At 39.8% G+C, this 18,307-nt stretch overlaps 1 protein-coding gene across 2 annotated transcripts in view; it reads left to right on the plus strand.

The window, feature by feature from the left end:
* TNS3 (tensin 3) overlaps nt 1–18,307 on the plus strand; it is a 191,853-nt gene that overhangs the window by 103,387 nt on the left and 70,159 nt on the right. For both annotated transcript variants that reach the window (XM_009289806.2, XM_019474767.1), the window contains one exon: nt 11,889–13,148. In XM_009289806.2, the coding sequence (XP_009288081.1) occupies nt 11,889–13,148 (1,260 nt within the window). The remainder of the gene's footprint in view (nt 1–11,888; nt 13,149–18,307) is intronic.

Raw genomic sequence — 18,307 nt, forward strand, 5'->3', positions numbered from 1 at the left:
AAGACTTGTTCTCTAGACCCTTCACCAGCTTCGTTGCCCTTCTCTGGACATGCTCCAGCACCTCGACGTCCTTCTTGTAGTGAGGGGCCCAAAACTGAACACAGTATTCGAGGTGCGGCCTCACCAGTGCCGAGTACAGGGGCACGATCACTTCCCTACTCCTGCTGGCCACACTATTTCTGATACAGGCCAGGATGCCATTGGCCTTCTTGGCCGCCTGGGCACACTGCCGGCTCATGTTCAGCCGGCTGTCAGCCAGCACCCCCAGGTCCTTTTCCGCCAGGCAGCTTTCCAGCCACTCTTCCCCAAGCCTGTAGCGCTGCATGGGGTTGTTGTGGCCAAAGTGCAGGACCCGGCACTTGGCCTTGTTGGAAGTTTTAGTTTACAACTTTACAGTTGTTTTACTGTGGTCCTGTACAGTTTTCAGCAACCATGTAGAGTCATCAGTGTTTTTCTGCTGCTTCACATCTAATGAGCATAACTAATTTTTGCTGGAAGCCTAACAGTATAGTAAGAGAAAAGCCATGACTCAAGGTGAGTGTGCTGTTCCAGCTGTAAGGAAGAATAATCGTGAATTCTGAACCTCCACATTTGGAGTACACACTTGCAAATTAATGGAGTGTTCCTGAAGATGGACTTTGTTTTTGGAATGAATGAAAGGAAATAGTTTCACGTAGTTCAGTGACTTTGTTATGCCCTTAAACTTTGCTTAGTGTTTTGTACTTGTTTGTGGTGATGTTTCTGTACTATGACATTTTGTTATTCTTTTGCTGGTTATCCAAGTTAAGTCTATGCTTAAATGACTGAGAAAGGTTTGCAGAAGTAGAACTGAAATGACACAATAGATACTAGCTTCTGTATATCGGGTTGCAGTAATATATGTATCAGTCTGTTCTTTGTACTTTGGATCATGGCACAAGTATTATTTTCTTTTGATCCCAGGTGCACAAAGGTGGGACAATATATTACAGTATTCTGAGGGTGAGTCTGTGCTGGCTGGCTCTGCCCGTGTTCCATGCTGGCTGGACAGCAGCCAGCCTCTGGTATAGAAGCTGTGCTTTGTGAAGCAGTTTTTTCTTACTCCAGAGTACTTGTAAAATCATTAAAGTACAAATGTGATCCTTTTGAATGGCTGGGAAATACAAATTAGCATTTGCATAGCATAAAGGTTCTATAGGGTCTTGGATGCCCTCTCCTTTGCTTCTCAAAAGATTCAAGGTTTGAGGACCTCATGTGAGCCTGAGGGTCCTGCTTGTTAACATTTTACTAACAGCAACCCCCTCAGTTGGTTTCCTTTCAGAGTGTTTGTTCACTTTTTGTTTTTGTGATACATGCCTTGTTTTCTTCAGCCTCCTTTATTTTTATGTTAGAGTCAGGGACTTGAGAAGCATAGCAAACCAAACAGCTTCCTGATGACTTAGCTACTGCTATTTCATGTTGGAAAACTAGTTCTTTAAAATAGAATGCATATATGAACATCAGCATTTGCTTGGAAGTCTTGGATAGTCAAGGGAAGGAAAAACAGTGGTAGAAGATGACTTCATACCTTTTTCCTTTCTTTCCAGTCCGTTCTGTTATCCTCAAATTACAATTCTCTAAAAATGTATTAAAGGATTGCCAGATGAATGTTTATGAACCAGGAATTGATCTTGCAGCCTTGGACCAATTTACCAAATCAGGACCTACTTTTTATATCACAGTTTGAGAGTTGCACTAAATGCAGTTTTAGGTTTCCAGATTGTAGAAAGCACCACGATTGGGCAATGCAAAGGTCTAAGATGATACGGATTCACAATGCTGATCCATCTCTTTTTCCCAAGACTTTTGATCAGTTCATTGTGATCAGTTCATTTGCATGACCCTTCTCTGCCACTCTGCGCCAGACCAGGTATATCTGTACTCACAACAGTCAGCATAAAAGCTTTGAAGAGGGATATATTGTAGCTTAGCTTACAGAATTTATATGTTCCATACCTGAACTGGACCAGACTGGCACACCCAGTATTCTGATAGTCCTCAGATGTGAGAACGTGCACACAACCAGAAGTACCCAGTACTGCAAAGGGTGATGTGTCCCAGAAAGCCTGGAACCGATAACAGAGGAAGCATTAGCAAAACCAGTTGGGTGATGCGGTTTGAGAACATCTTCCTAAACATATCCATGGATAGGTTTAACCTGTAGTTATACAGGCCTTGCTTGAGTTCCCAAAGCGTTCTTGGAATGATTGTATGGAGCACCACTAAGGCTATCTAGAGCAATAAAATTTCAGCAGCATGGTGATCTGTCTGAATGAATCTGTTGCAGGTAAACTATCCATAGGATAAGTTAATTTATTCAGAGCTGCTATTACCTGGTCCAGGTTTCTTCTGGTAATCTAGCTAGTGCAGGTGTCAGTGTTGAGCCCCAGCCTGCATTCAAGCATGCTGAGTGCTAATGGTCCAAGGTCACCAGCATGCAGGTGCAGTGCAGGCTTATGAAGGAGCAGAAGAGGCCTGTAATTGAAGCAAGGAATACAGTTGGGGTTTTTCCTCACAGAGAACCAAAACAGAGTGAGACCAAATCTAAATTTGCGTTTTAAGTGAGACTTACCAGTTTGCATCGAGAGTTTTGAATATACCTTTTTGTTTCTTTTCATATCTTCAAGGCAGATGCTGGAAGTTTCCAGCTTACAAGCAATTCTGCATTGTCCCAGAGGAGAGAGACAGTTCTCTGGTTCTGGGAAAGTACTGCCAGCATAGCTTGTGTTGTGTGGTTTGTGTCTTTTATCAGAGTCCTGACTGGTTTCATGTGCAGCCATTTACTGATTTGCAAGAACAGCAACACTTGAACAGAAAAGTGTGTACTTTCTGAATTAGGTTTGAACTTAACTTCCAACTCTTTCATAAGCAATGAACAGGTAGATGTATTTTGTGGATGCAAGAGCCACTTTTATCCTTTGTTCAACTGAGAAGTTGTTAAAGTGTTGACAGTCCCTGAAATAGAAAATCAATGTTATCTAGGGGCATGGCTGGCTGGTGGTGATGCATGCGTTACATTTGTAATAATGTTTAGAGCAAAAGTTTGCAGGCTGCTGTGTGGTGAGATACAGCTGTTACTAAAAGAGGAACTAAGAGGCTCACTCCCCCTAGTTTGAGCTGATTCATTCCAGAGACAGAGAAGGAGTCAAAGCCTGCTGGGGTTTGGGAGCTTGAGAGCAGCAGCTGCTACATAAAAATAAACGTTATCGCTGCAGGACTTCCAGAAAGCTTTTCTTGCCTGAGAACTCCAATAATATACAAATTCTTGAAGACATGGATGAGCGTGTCTGACCTGATTGTTCAGTGTGGAAGAACAACATTTGCTAAATGCTGTTTGTTTTAGGAAAAAGACATCAAAAGCAAGCAATCATAAGTGTGTGGCTAAATGATCTGGGAGCCGAAACTCACTCGGCTTCATTTGGATGTTGAAACAGACTGAGAAAAGAACCACTGTAAGGAAATAGCTTGTAGACTGAATTACCTTTTCAGCCAACACATTTCCACTCCTCCTTGGCTCCAGGAGTTCAGATTTCATTGAACCTGATTGTCCCCTCAGGCTCCTCCCTCGTGTTTACATTTTCATTTGCTTTTTCTGGCTGATACAAGTCTCATGCTTCTTTTAGCAAGACCATTTACCTCGAGGAGCAAGAACAGCAGTTGCGGCTCAAACAGCAGGAGTAGATACATTTCTTGCCTTTTTAAGCTGGGGTGTTTGCCCTAACTCTGGCTTTCCTCCGTGCAGGGTTTTGCTTAGAGAGTATTAGTTGATTTAAATGAGCCGATGATTGACTATTGCAGAAGGTTCCTGATCGTGCCTAGTAAAGAGGTAAGAAGCTTTCTTGTGGTTCAATAACTGGAAATACAAACCACATGTATTTCTGTATGGATTTTATAGGAATTATATGTGAAGAGTTTGCAAGGAATGAGGGCCTGTGTTTGTTAGGGAGGGAGAAAGGAAAAGACAAGCACACATAAAAAGATTTAACTTTAAAGGAATGCAGCTCTGGACTTGTCCAGGTTTGCCTGAAGGTAGAAATATTTATTTATGAGGTTGAAAAAAATAATCCAGGTCTCCTGTAATGTTTCCTGCTGCAACATGAACAAGGGTACAGTGTGCAAAGGTTTGTGTATTTGCAACCTTCTTCTTTTTGTTCAGGTGGACTGGGTCAGAAGGCTCTGGCTGAATTTGTGGTATATGTGTTTACCTAGCTGGCTTGCATTTGTATGTGTTTTCGCAAGTGGTGAATGGAGTAGCTGTGGGGACAAGTCAAAAGGCTGAAAGGCTGAAACCTCTTTTTACCTCACAAGCCTGCCTTTGGGTATTTGGATTTCAAGGAGGGAAGTGCCAGGAAACACAGGCTTGGAAGGAAGCCACTGAATTTGGTATGTGTTGGTATTTCAACTCCTAATTTTTATATAAGTTCCTCTTTGTGCATTAGGTATGGGAGTGAAAATACAGACATACCCTTTGCTCTGAGGCTTTCATTTATAAGAGAGTCCCTGATACTGGTGTGTGTGTGTAATTCAGATTCAGTGTGGGAATTTTGTCAGGCTTCAGCCTGGGCAGTTCAGGGAGTTGGAACAGCTCCTGGGAAGAGAGGTCAGGCTGAAAGAAAGTGGGCCCCTTCGGTTTGGTTAACTAAATTCCAGCATTACTTAGGTCTCCACCGTTGTGAACTTCGCTTGTTTTTTGACAGCTGTGTTACTCCCGCATTTTACAGAGTGTTGCTTCCTCGGAAAAAATGAGATTGAGTTGTGCATTGAGATGAGGTATCAAATGCATAAGGCCTCTGCAGTACCATTATTTAGCAAGGTGCACAGAATAAAATTTTGCATTGCTAGTATATTTTCTCTTTTTTTTTGGTCAAAAATGTTCCCTGTCTATATGCATAGCTTCACTTATGTGATTAAGTTGGTTATCACTTTTTGGGGGAAAACGTGGATAAAGACCAGAGTAAAGTGAAGTCCAAAAGTCTTAGTGCAGAGGTAATTCCAAAATTATGATTTAGAAACAGGTAGAATATGAAATGAAGATGTTATGTAATATGAGAAGAACAACTTCAAAACCTTAATTCTGAAGGTTTATAGTATTTGAATAGTTCATTTGTCCTGGTTTTATGAACAAATAAACCATGTATACATAGTTTATATATATATATTTAGTTTTTATATATAGTTTATATAGAAAGAGTATATATAAAATAGTGTATATATATGTATTTTATATGTATGTACACACATAAATAAAAATCTAGGTCTTGTATTTCTTTTGACTATTTGCATGTTCTCTACTACGATATCACTGAACCTTTGGAGATAGATTTGTTGTGGTTGTTTCCATTTAAAATAATTCATATCTAAGTATTCTCTGGGTTACTCTGGTTCAGAAACATATCTCAGGTTGCCCAGTATAACACTTGGGTAAAATGACTGACATATACACGTGCTCTGTAAACACTGACTCTGTCAACAGAGTGTGGTACTGTATATTTCATTCCCCCCCGGCAGAAATGCTTTATTTTAAAATAAAATTATGATTTTTGCCTCATACAGCATTTCATATTCCTTTTAAACCAAGTTAGGAGGGAAAAAATTCTAGGTAGAGTTGATTTTTTACTTCAACTAAGTTGTATTCTTTCCACTGGACTTGCAGTGACAAATCTTACATAAGTCTGAGGTAAAACTAAATTCCTAATGCTGTTCAGCATCACACACCAGAATCTTTTTTTTATCATTACTAGATAATTACATGTAAGTGCTTGTCATAATTAAATTAAAAAACCCCAAAATTAATCTAAGAATGTTTTCCTACAACTGTCCAAATTTGAAAATAATTTCAATTTGTTATGTGCAATATCCATGTGTTTTCATGATCAGGAGCTGCAAATTTAAAAATCCAGACTCCTCAGGAGCAGCTGGATTTTTGTTTAGCTGTGAGTCTTTTCTTTCTCGTACGTTTATAATGCAGAATGATAATTTTTGGTGACTATTTGAGGTTTCTAAAAAGGCAGCTGCCTCCTAGAGCAAAATGGTCTAGTTGCAAGTAAATTGTTTTATTCCACAATTACAGGTGTTTCCTTGTGAAATCTAACAATATCGTATTCATCTTTAAGTTCACAGCCAAAAGTCAGCGGGTCCCAAACATTTCTGTTTCTTGCTTCACTTGTAGACAGATAACATAACATGACTCCTCAAGCTCTAGCATAAATATCAAAAGTAGTGTCTGTTAGGCTCACCATCCTACTTGTGACTGGGGCAACCTCTGTTTGGGGAGCCACTGCTTCGAGAAACTGCCTTAGGGATTTTTGAAGCTTGGCAGTGGACCAGACTTTCAGATATGGATACTTAAGCAGGACATCTAGATCCCACGCTTTACTGATTACATTTTCCTTGTGCAGCTTAAATGCCTTTTTTATATAGCTGGGTGCTCACTTTAAATGGTTCGTGCAGGACTGGGAATCCTAGTAAATTGTTTGCTCATTTAGTCAAGTTGAGTTCTTGGTTCTCCTCTCATGTATATGCATTTCCTTCCAATTTAGATAATCTACATTTATCAGATAATAATGCAGGGTGTATAAAATATTTCAAGCTGTTAGTTTCTTTCATTGTGAAGTTCTTAATAAGCGGTATACCTAGGCTTGTGGTCTTGATTATGAACACACTTAGGCTGACGCTGAATAAGATAGTACTCATGTCCACAGCTGTTCAGGCTTTTTAATCCACTGGCTTTCCACATACCAGCAATCTTGAGGTAACAGAGTGAGACACTGCATGCCACAAAACCTAGTTGCCAGTTTTATGGTGCCGAAATACTTCACAGAGATGCTAGTGTGCAGACATTATCCCTTCTGCCATGGTGTTCAGTTCTGACAGGGCTGTGTGATTCATTAGCACATGTAGTAACTGGGAAGCCACGACAGCTCACAATTGTCGGTTGCTTATACAAAGTGGTTCTAGCCATCTTAGGAGAATCTCAAATTTCAGAGATTTTATTTTTAACAGGGACCATACTGCAGCAAAAACATGGTTACTACTGTTGAAGCTTCAGATCAGATTTGCTGAGTTTGCCCATAAAAATGACATGTTTCCATATACAGACTCATGAACATATTCAGACTTCTGTGTTTAAGCTTTCCTCTCCTGGCCATGAACCTTTCAATCTCTTAAGTTTGCTGCCTCTGTTCTAACCAAATTTTGTGTTGGGCCATCCTGAGCCAAACCCTATGAGAAGTCCCAGAAAGACTCTTCTTGTTCCCTGTAGTATCTCTCTATCAATCAGGCTTCTAATGAGTACAGATGCCATTCTTCAGTGTAGTAGAGAGCTATACTTTTAAGTATTTTTTAAAAGCTCTGGTTGCAAAAAGACATTTTCATTCATCTATGTGACAAGTTAGGGGAGGAAGAAATTCCTCTAGCAAAATTTTTCTTCCTTTCATCTGATTTACTTGTCTAAAACATTCCTACACCCTTCCTTGATGCTTACCAGTTAATGCTAACTAGCCAGAGAAACGTGAAACTTTTTACAATCTCTTCTTAGTGTTCACTACAAACTATAGCTCAGATTAAAACTGGGGTTTGAGTAGTAATTAATTAAATGTCTTAGCCAGCAATGGAATCGTTTGAGAGTTCAAAGACAGCCATTTAAGTTCTACATTTATCAGAAAAAGATGCTTTTAAATTTACTTAAGACATCTTAGAATCCTGAAGTAGTTTAAGTCCAAGCTTTGTACTGATGTGTAAATGCAGTATGAAAAGGAACAGTCTCCAAGAAATGTAAATTGTTCAGAATTGGAAAAAACAAAACAAAACCCCAACAAACTCCTGAATATTGTAGAGCTGTTGTATCCAATCCAAAGTCTGATGGAAAGAAGCACCTGAGTGCTCTAGTTTGCATACTTAATAGGTAAACAGCAAACAAAGATCATAAGCAACTGAAACCCCATCCTCTGCTGAAAGTTGTTTTCATATTTATATCCAATGGTGCTAATTCTTAACACCATTAAAAATACATTGAGGAATTATTTCTGCACATTTCCCAATTTGTGTGTAGAGATACTGTACAGATGTTTAATTAAAAAAACAACTTTCTAAAAGTTGTTTTATTTGTTTCAAATGGAAGCATAAAGAGGGGAGATGGAACAATTCTTGAGATTTATAATCCACTTATGTTACTGTAGGTTTGTTGTTTGTATTTAATTTTCTGGGTTTTTTCCCAAACGAAATGGCATAATTTTAAGTAGAGATGCTACTGGTAAGCAGAATTCACGTCTCTTCTTCAGAACGGAAGCAGTACGGTTCACAGTTGGGAGACCCCCAAATGGTTTGTGGTTGCTCAGCATTCCAGGCAACATGCAGAATAAATTTGATAATTTTGTATTAGTGGAAGAAGTACTGGGCAGGGTTACCTCTGAACCTTACAGAGCGCACATGTGCAAGACCCTCAGGTCAGTAGTCCACTGGCAGTCTGCCCATCTTCTTGTCTGTACACCTGTTGCTATGCTGGGATGGCACTGTGTGATAGTACAAGGAGGGCTAATGGAGGGAAATGCACAAAGGTTTTCCATTGCTTCCATGGCCGTACTTGAGAATTTGACAGATTTATTTGACAAACTTAACATTTCTGTATGGCAAACCAAATCTGCCTGCTAGAATGTTTCATCTGGTGTGAGGTATTTATGGCTGATTAGCATGTTTGAGAGATTTACAGCACTGTGCCTAGTTTGGGTAACAGAAAAGTCAGACAGGGAGACTTGTTAATGGTTCAAGTGTACTAGTCCTGTATTTACTTAACTGCGTTCCAGTTCAGACCTGTAACCTCTTCAAGTCTGTTTTGTGTCAGGATATTCAACTATTCAAAACAAAGCAGTCTTGTATTGTTTTCTAGTTTTTTAAACTCAAAACTAAGCACACAGAAAAGACAAAAAAATCACCTAATAGTTATTCTTAGTAGGTTGTTTTTTTTAATTTTTACTATTTATTGTGGTAACTGTATTAAGTAATTCCACATGAAGTGCCAAGTGTGCTTCATTGTCCTAGCAGTAGTGACAGCTTATGAGAAATCACAGCATGAGATTGAGAAACTGTCAATTGGCTGTATTTTCCTTAGATATGGTATTTTTTTCATAAATGTTGTTTTTAAATATCTGTACACAGATATTCAACCTCATGCATAGCAGCTCTTTTCACCATGGGATTTACACATCATAAACTTAAGCAAACTTTTAACCGTTTGCCCATAGAGAAATTCTGCAACAAGGGGATTTGCTTTCTTTTTTCCCTAGGCTGATGACTTGTTCTGAAAAGGAGTATTTTGGTCTTTTGCATATGCTGTTTTTAAAATCAGCGTCAGACAAGTAATAGTACCTAATCCTTAAAAAGTAAAAAGTTGTCCTTTAATTATTAGCTAAAATCTATTAAACCTATCATATAACCTCCAGTATATAAGTATTTTAACTGATGGAAACTTGGCAGTATGTCCCAAGGCTTTTTCCAACCAGACCACTTTTCTTGCCATTGTAAACCGATGAATTCATTGCCGTCATGGGTACAATTTCTGAATAATGCTTTTTCTAAAATAGTATTGCCTAGAAAAGCTTCCTAGTTCGGAAGCTTCATGATCATGATGCTATTTTAAGTATATTTTGAAAACGTGTGGTCGAGTTGATGTTGAAATACATTGGGCTCTCCGTGGCTCTTTTGATTCTGGAACGGCCACAGATGTAGACGAAACTATTGGTTACCTTTGACAAAAATCTGCCTGTTCCTAAATTAGACGAAACATTGGTTACCTTTGACAAAAATCTGCCTGTTCCTAAATTGTAATGGTCTAATTTTCTTATTATCAGACACTTCTCAAACTACGGGTAGGAAAAGTTATTCAGAAACTTCTGCATAATATAAGTGTTTTAGTAAGTGAGCATTAAATCTTTTGAAAGTAGAACCACTCACTTTACTTTCTTGGCTTGGTGGACAGTAGAAATATTTACTCCTAAAGCTTTTCATAAGAAACAGAATTAATTGTGTTCATATTCAGCACTGGGTAAGAGCCCAGTAGCCATACTCTACCTCAGGTTGGTCTAACCTGTGTGATGTGTGTGGGAGTTGGACAAACAAGTCCAATAAAGGATCATAAGAATGTGCCTCCCACGGCTTCATTTCTTCTCTTTGATCTGTAATGTCAAGGAGAGCTTTAAAAAGCCCTGACAGGCAGAGGTAGGAAAAAGTGGTTTGGATAAAATAAGCTGGATTCAAATAAACTCTTGAGCTTTTAAAATGTTCCAGAGGGGAATCGCTGTATTCAGTGTTCTGTGGTTTTATCCATTGACAGTGTTGGTAGTACTGAAATAACATGGAAGAGATTATTCACACAGTAGAATTTTTAACTCAAATGGATTTTTTACTTTCTGATGGTATATAAAAATCTGCTCAAGTTTGTGTGGTTTTTTTTCTGGGAAGCAAAAAGAGATTTTTTTCAACAACTTTAATTACCCATTTTGTATGTATTTTGTGTTTGTTATTGTTGAGTATATATTTTATGTGATTCCTGTTAGCAGTAAAGCATAATATCTAAAATATTACATATGTGATAAAACATGCAGAGGTATGTACATAGGAGACAATTCTAAGGCTGAGATTTTAGTCTCTAACTTCTGATTCTTTTGACTTTCTGCTGTATGTTTTGCATTCATTTTTTTGTTGATTATTGAAAAGAAATAATTAAGATGGGCTGGTGGCTGCAGCATGAAAGAAAATCAATATATCAGATTAAAAAATACAGGATGTGTGCATCGAGATAGCAAGAAGCAGCAGGGTTCATGGATGCCAGTAACCATTTTGGGATCAAAAGCAATATAGTCACTTCAGTGAAGCCCTCCACTTGAGTTCATTAGCCCTGTGAGAAGGTAAAACTTGGCTCACCCAGTTCTTCTGTGCATAGCTGATGTCAGTGAAGCATGCTAAGTTCTGCTTATGCAACTGGAAGCAGGAATATTGTCTGTTCTCAACACCCGGCCTTAGTAAACTTAGTATATGCATTTTCTTGCAAAATTGTTGTCTTTTCTAAAGATGTTCTAAACAGAAAGAAAACTTCTAGCCCATATTTGTTACGAATGGTTATTCATAAACTTTAGTTGAGTATCTCAGAGATCAGAAATAAAGTTAGGTTCTTCCCATCATTGATGAGGAAGGAGTTATATTCTGATTTTTAAGGGATTATGGCCTTGCTTATTAAAATTGAAATGTGAAATGCATACCAGATCCTTCACACGTGTAGAAATTTCATAGTCTAACATTTCCTTGTGCATGCCTTTGTGAAGAGGCTTTACATATATTCCAAGGAATGCAGCTCTGATTGAAAGCCTGTTTTTTCCTTGCACCACCAAGAAAAGGAGTAAATGATTGCTCATAGTGTAGTTAGACCATCACGTAGAAATGGATGAACTGGTAATTGCATGATATATGTTTAAGGCAAGTATTGCGGGTAGGTTCCTACCATTGCTCTGAATGGAATGCATGGCAGCTGCCTCTCAAATTTCTAGCACTGTAATAATGTAATTCTTCAAATTAGAATGAAGAGTTTGTGGAGCCATAAACATGCATTCAAAACAGCATAAAAAGACATAACTGTATTTGATCTTGAGCTATGAATGGCATATTATATTTCCATCAAGAAAACTGTTATAAATTGAAATGTAAAATGAAAGAAGATAATGCCATTGGTTGATGCTGTATTTGTAGAGCCAATTTAGTTTTACAGAAACAATACCATTAGGAGTAGCAGTACTTCGGTCATGTGGTACGACACCAGTCAAAGCCCTTATATAACGCCTTGTCCTTTTCTCTCCCTTTCCTTGTTACTTATCTCTCCACAGTGCTGCATACCCAAGGTCCCATTGATGGCAGTTTGTATGCAAAAGTGAGAAAGAAGAGCTCCTCAGACAGCAGCATCCCTGGTGTTGCTCAGGGTGTTCCCGTGGTTGGCAGTCCTGATCACAGTGATCATACCCTGTCTGTCAGCAGTGATTCAGGACACTCAACAGCTTCCATCAGGACAGACAAGACTGAGGAGCGCCTTGTGCCAGGAGTCAAACGGGGTCTGAGCCCACAAGAGAAGGCAGAACTGGACCAGCTACTTAGTGGCTTTGGTCTGGAGGATTCTGTCAACACCACCAAGGATATGACTGATGCCCGAAGCAAGTACAGTGGGACTCGCCACATAGTGCCAGCTCAAATTCACGTGAATGGAGACACCAAACTGAAGGACAGGGAGACTGATATTCTGGATGATGAAATGCCTAATCATGACCTTCACAGCGTGGACAGCATTGGGACTTTGTCTTCCTCAGAAGGGCAGCACTCCACGCACCTAGGGAACTTTAGTTGCCATAAGAGCAGTCAGAACTCACTTCTTTCGGATGGCTTTGGAAGTAACACTGGGGAAGAGCATCACAATGCTTTTGCCCCAGACCTCGGAATTGGTGTGGATCCCCTCTATGAGAGAGCATTTGGAAGCACTGAGCCGAAGTCAACTCAGCAATTGCAACGGAATCCTTCTGTCTCACCCCAGCCTCAAGCCTATGGCCCAAGTAACTACTCTACTCAGACCTGGGTACGCCAGCAGCAGATGGTCACTGCTCACCAATATGGTTTTGCCTCAGAGAATGAAATTAGGGTTGGCATTCATAACACTGTGGAGAATTCGGGCAGTGTCCAGAGCCAGTCCCGAGTCCCAGACACCCCGACACGTGGCTCCAGCAGCAGAGATGCTGTGCAGAGGGGGCTAGGAAGCATGCCAGGTGCTGCTGAAGCGGCAGAACATGCCAGTGTTGAGAGTTTTAAGTCAAGGCCAGTGCCTCAGAGGGACACAAATGGCCTGGATCTAGGACGGAATGCAGGGGACTTGCCAGCTTCTCCAACTTTGGATATTGATCAGTCCATTGAACAACTGAACAGGCTGATCTTGGAGTTAGACCCTACATTTGAACCTATCCCGACTCGCATTAACACTGTCACCAGGGACAGAAATCAAGTAAATGGCTTCACCAGTCTTGATGTAGACATGGAAGGGCTTGGCAGGAGTCCTGGCTTCCATGACAAATTAGAGGTCACAAACAGGAATCCCTCCTGGCATGGTAAGCTGTTGTAATACTTTCTGAATATAATGCTTTTCCTAGCACTTGTGTGTTCTTGATATGGTACAGCAGGATCTCAGGTCATGACATCTTTCAGGGTGAGTATCAAGGGATTATTTCTGATACCCTCTTTACATAACCATCCAAGAAATTACGGAATCAAACTGATGTAAGATAAGTGAGTTTTTCAGGTACTTGGTTTTTGCTTGAAAAAAGTACTGTTCAGCAAATTCTTACCCATTACAGATCATCAGTTGGGATTTTTTGCTGCTGTAACTTTAAGTGACAAGGGAGCAGAATTCCTACAGTTCCTACATTGAGACATTTTTAGAAGGCATCTGTAGTGAAATGGTTTATGATTTATGATTATATGCTTTTTATTATGATGATTTTTTATGATTTCCACTTAAAGTAGGAGAAAAAGCTCCAACAATGTTGTCTTCAAATTTAGTGTAATGCTGCTGGCATTAAATTTCTATGCAGTATTTTCATAAATAATGTAAATTTTGCCAGTAAAGTATTTAAAAACATACTCTTTCTGAAGTTTTTTTCTGTTTAAAAATTCAGAAGTCGCAGTGCTTGCTTGTTATCTCTGGCTCTGATATGATCGCAGAAATCAACTCGTGGAATTAAATATGCAACACTTGCTGACTATATTGCCTAAGTAATGCTACTAGAACTAGCAGCTTTGCAAAAGGATGAGTAGCCTGTCTCTGCTTAAGTCCACTGAAACCTTTCATTAATGCTGTAGCTAGAATTTGTGACAAACAAGCTCTTGCTGGTCTTGCTGTCATGTTTGAAAATTCTGTGTGGTCTAATTCCTCTGGCAGAACATATCCTCTTCCCTTCCTTCCCTCCCTTCCCTCTTCCTCTTCTCCCTCTTCCTACCTCCAGTCTTGGTGCAATGAAAGACTTGCTTGTGTCTCCAGGATTTGATTCAGTATTAGCCAACATGCCAGAACATGTGTCCGTGGCCTCATTGGACACAAATGAGCTGCTTCAGCTCAAGCTCAGTTGGATATGCCAAACCATTCGATGATGACTGTGGCTAACTAGTGTGTGGTTTCCATTAATGTGCAGGCCTATGTGATCAAGGATGGTGATTCTTGTAGAGAAGGTGAAATCACAATTTTATGTTTAGGAGGGTAACTGAGGACTAAAGAAGTCCAGAAATCCATGATGAATACGTGAGCTGCTGCACTGTCTCTTCATTTTTAATACACGGTATGCATTTTGTGGCTCTTACAGGATTAAATTCATTAGTTTGTAATTCTCTTGAATCTTCCCAAATGATTAGCTGATGGACAAATTGAAAATGAGATTTTCCCAGCAGGAGAGAACTCTTCTTTTTGGTATACAGTAAAGCTAGTGAATGAGATAAAAGGGTCGTTTAGAATAAGCCACCTGTTACAATTCTGTGTTTAAAGATACAAATCTGAAAAGAGATGTTTGAATTTTTCTCACAGATTCTGGTCGTCTCCCAAAGGAAGTAGGAGTCGCTGTCAATTCCCTTCCATTTGTAAAGTCAGGTAAAGCAGGTAAACTTCCTGCCCCCTAATAAAGACTGGTGAGAATACGAGTCCTTGGGGCATGTTCTGGAAGAGGATTTGTTTTAAAGATAGCGATGAATTTGGAATTAAATATGAATATACAGACAGCATTTAGAATCCTGGGTAATTTTCGGGGGGCAACAGGGCGTAGTACGAAAGAGGAAAGAGTTTAGGAGTCAGGAAGCTCCTTCGCTTTCTGTCATGCCCTTGCCTTTGGCAAGGCATTTCTCTCTCCTTCATCAGTCTGAGTGAGGGAAAAAGGAGGGTTAATGTTTTTTCCATTTGTTTGGAAAAACAAATTTCCATTGTCTCAGAAATACTGAACATCCTTACAGGATGTTTACATCATACTGAGCTTCAAACATAACCTTATGCATACTGATTCCTAATCTACTTCCAATTCAAGTCAATAGAAGACCTCTTCAATGGATTTAATTAGACATAGAGTATATGTCTCTGAAAGCAAGGTGGTGAGCACAGTTTGTATGCTGGAAGTGGTATGTAAGTGCTAACTGCTATCCACAGCAAATCTGTTTCTGACATTTGACAAATTTGACAAATTCTGACATTGAATTTTTTCCCTATACCCTCTTATCTCTGCTCCAAAGCAACAACCACATTCCTACTGAAATCACAGAATCAGAGTGGTTGAGGTTGAAAAGGATCTCTGAAGATCATCTGGTCCAACCCCCCTGCTCAGGCAGGGCCACCTAGAGCCAGTTGCCCAGGACCATGTCCAGATGGCTTTTGATTATCTCCAAGGAGGGAGACTCCACAACCTCCCTGGGCAACTCATGCCAGTGCTTGGTCACCCTCACCGTAAAAAAGCATTTCCTGATGTTCAGAGGGAACCTCCTGTGTTTCAGTTTGTGCCCATGGCCTCTGGTCGTGTCACTGGGCACCATGGAAAAGAGCCTGGCTCCGTCCTCTTTGCACTCTCCCCTCAGGCATTTATTCACATTGATGAGATCCCCAACACACTTTCATTTAATCAAGAACTTACAGGAAGAGTGCCATCCAGTATTTTGTGGACAGTTCTGCACTCTGCCAAATCATGAGTCCTTCTGCATGGTGTTTTATTTCAGCATACTAGCCATACCTTGTCTGGCAAAAAGGCTAATTATTTAAGGGACAGTCAGGGAGAGAATCAACGGGTATTTGGGTCTTCAAGTCTTTTCTTAAATTTTTGCTTGGAGGAAGTACTTACTCCATTCACACTTTTACTGTCCTGAAGTCAGATTCTGTTGGAAGTTCTCATAAAGCCTTTCATTAACATTAGAGACTTAAGGAGGAAGGTGGCAAGTAAAGGGTTACCCTTGCATTTTTAGGGTCCAAAATAAATTAATGAACTGTATCTGGAGTTTAAGCACTGCAGAGAGCCTAATATGTGTGGAATCCAGGATATAGGATGCAAGACTGGAGGCTTGTGTTGGCCTCTAGTCTTGGCTTATGTCATCAAGATTTATGGGCCTCATTCTAGTCATATTTATAGTGACTTAGGATATGTATGTTTAGGCAAATTTCCTTTGAAAGTTTAATGCTTAAAGTGCTTTCTCTTCATTTTACCTTCTATTTTTCAGGGCCTTCTGCTGCCAGTGTTGTTTAGGTTGTTTAGTATCTTCTAGCCTTAGTAGTCTCTTTGAAACAGGGTGCTAGTATAAAACTGTGTTGGATATTCTCAGCTGAAATCTGTTTGTGGTGATCCTTGTTGAGAGGTTATAGTTAATTTCATCAAAGGCAGCAAAACTGAATGGGTGCTTTTCCTTTCCTCCCGCTCCTAATTTGGTGGGGAGTGGGGAGGCGTTATTAGTTTACGTTTCTGGGGATGTAAGCTAAAGTACCACCATTTTCAACAACTGCTGCTTCAGAGGATGCCATCTTCTGGTAGAAGAGGCAGAGACTAGGAATAGTAGGGATTTAGATGTTTTAATTTAGTCCAGGCCTTTAGGCAGCTGAGTGCATTTGAGCGCCCTGAAGTTTAAAGACCTCTGCTTGTGGTTAATGTAGGTAGTGTCTTGAGGAGTTTCCCTTGTGTAACGATCATGTGCCTTGCTCTTGAGTGATAAGCAGCAATTTTAGATCTGTGTTGAGTCTCTTGCCTGCCCTTTGAACCCTTTGAGTATATTCATTGTGATTAACAGTGCAATTTTATGTTGTGTCTAATGCAATTGAAATGCAGCAGACTGTTCCCAACAGAGGTGGCCTTAACGCTGACTCCATGATCCTTGGACATGCATTACCCCATTCATTTCTGCATCAGATTTGGTAACTCTGCAGTGCTGGGGTTTGTTGGATGAGGTTGTTAATGGTTTGAAGGTTTTCTTATGGGTTAGTTCTCTGTCAGATCAGAGAGTTAAACTTGCAATGTGGACAGGTAATCACTAAATGCTGTGTGCAAAAAGAGTGATAAAAGCATATGGCTGGAGGTGGGGGGCAAGCAGAACAGCCATTTTCGCAGCCTTTAAACCAGATAGAACAGGTTTATCCTGAAACCACATACCTATATCTTTGTGATAGAACCTGATCTGTAGGAACTTCACTCTGAGGAACACAGTTATCCCACTGTGTTACCCAATACCATTAGGAAATTATGATTAATACTGGGTCAGAGCTATGAGAAAGGTAAATTCAGTATTTTAGGGCATTAGCTCCAAGGCTAAGGTTGGAGATGTCAGGATTCATCTGTCATTTTCTGTATGTGCTTCAGCATGTGATACTGGAGTAAGTAACATAAGAATAGCATTTGATTAAACAGAAGATTTTTTTGAAAGAAACTTTCCTTTCACAATAATAATTATTTTTTAAGTTTGCATTTATGTCAAGTGCTAAAATGTTGTAATTTTGACTTTTGCAAGTATCATTCAGTTTATACTAGTAAGAGCTTGATTTTAAAACTACCCATGGTTCCAAAGGTAAAACAGTATGTATCTGTGGTGTGCTGCCACCTCTGCTTGAGACTAGGAGGTCACTAGCACATATTGATTTTCCAAATGCTGTAAGATTTATTTAGTTACATATCTGGACTTGCCCCGCTGCTGTATACAGAATCATTTATGCATGATGTGCACAAAACAACAAGGGGAAAAAGCAGTTTGACTGAATGGATGTTAAGAATGAGGAAGACCTGGAATGTTTTTCCCTTGATGCTTCACCTGATAGAAAGGGAGCATTCTAGCTGCAAGGAGAAATTGTGAATTGGGATGGTCAAATGCAAGCAACAGGAGTATAATTTCATGTCTCATCTGAATCCAGATGATGGTCATAGTTCTGAGCATAAAACACAGATGTTCTGATATGTTCTTTCAAAGTCTGCATAGCACTGCAAAGGAGTAAATTCAGAAGTGTTGACCAAACATCACGATATTCTGCTAGGCACATAACTGAACACTGGAAAAGTAACCTACTGGTTGCAGAAGCCCCTACCACCTCCCAAGCCTCAGCTGTATGAGAAAATAGGTAGATAAATTGAAACAGCAAATTAGTCTATTTTGACTGTGGGTGGGAAAAGGAGCAGCAAGCCTGAAGTTTGAGAAACAAGGAAATACTCTTTATTAGCTCCCTTCCTTTTTCAGACATGCTTGACAGTTGACTTGTCTTTGGGGACCATAG

This window comes from Aptenodytes forsteri, unplaced genomic scaffold (assembly GCF_000699145.1).
Source record: "Aptenodytes forsteri isolate BGI_AS27 unplaced genomic scaffold, ASM69914v1 Scaffold234, whole genome shotgun sequence".
In the NCBI taxonomy this organism is placed as follows: domain Eukaryota; kingdom Metazoa; phylum Chordata; class Aves; order Sphenisciformes; family Spheniscidae; genus Aptenodytes; species Aptenodytes forsteri.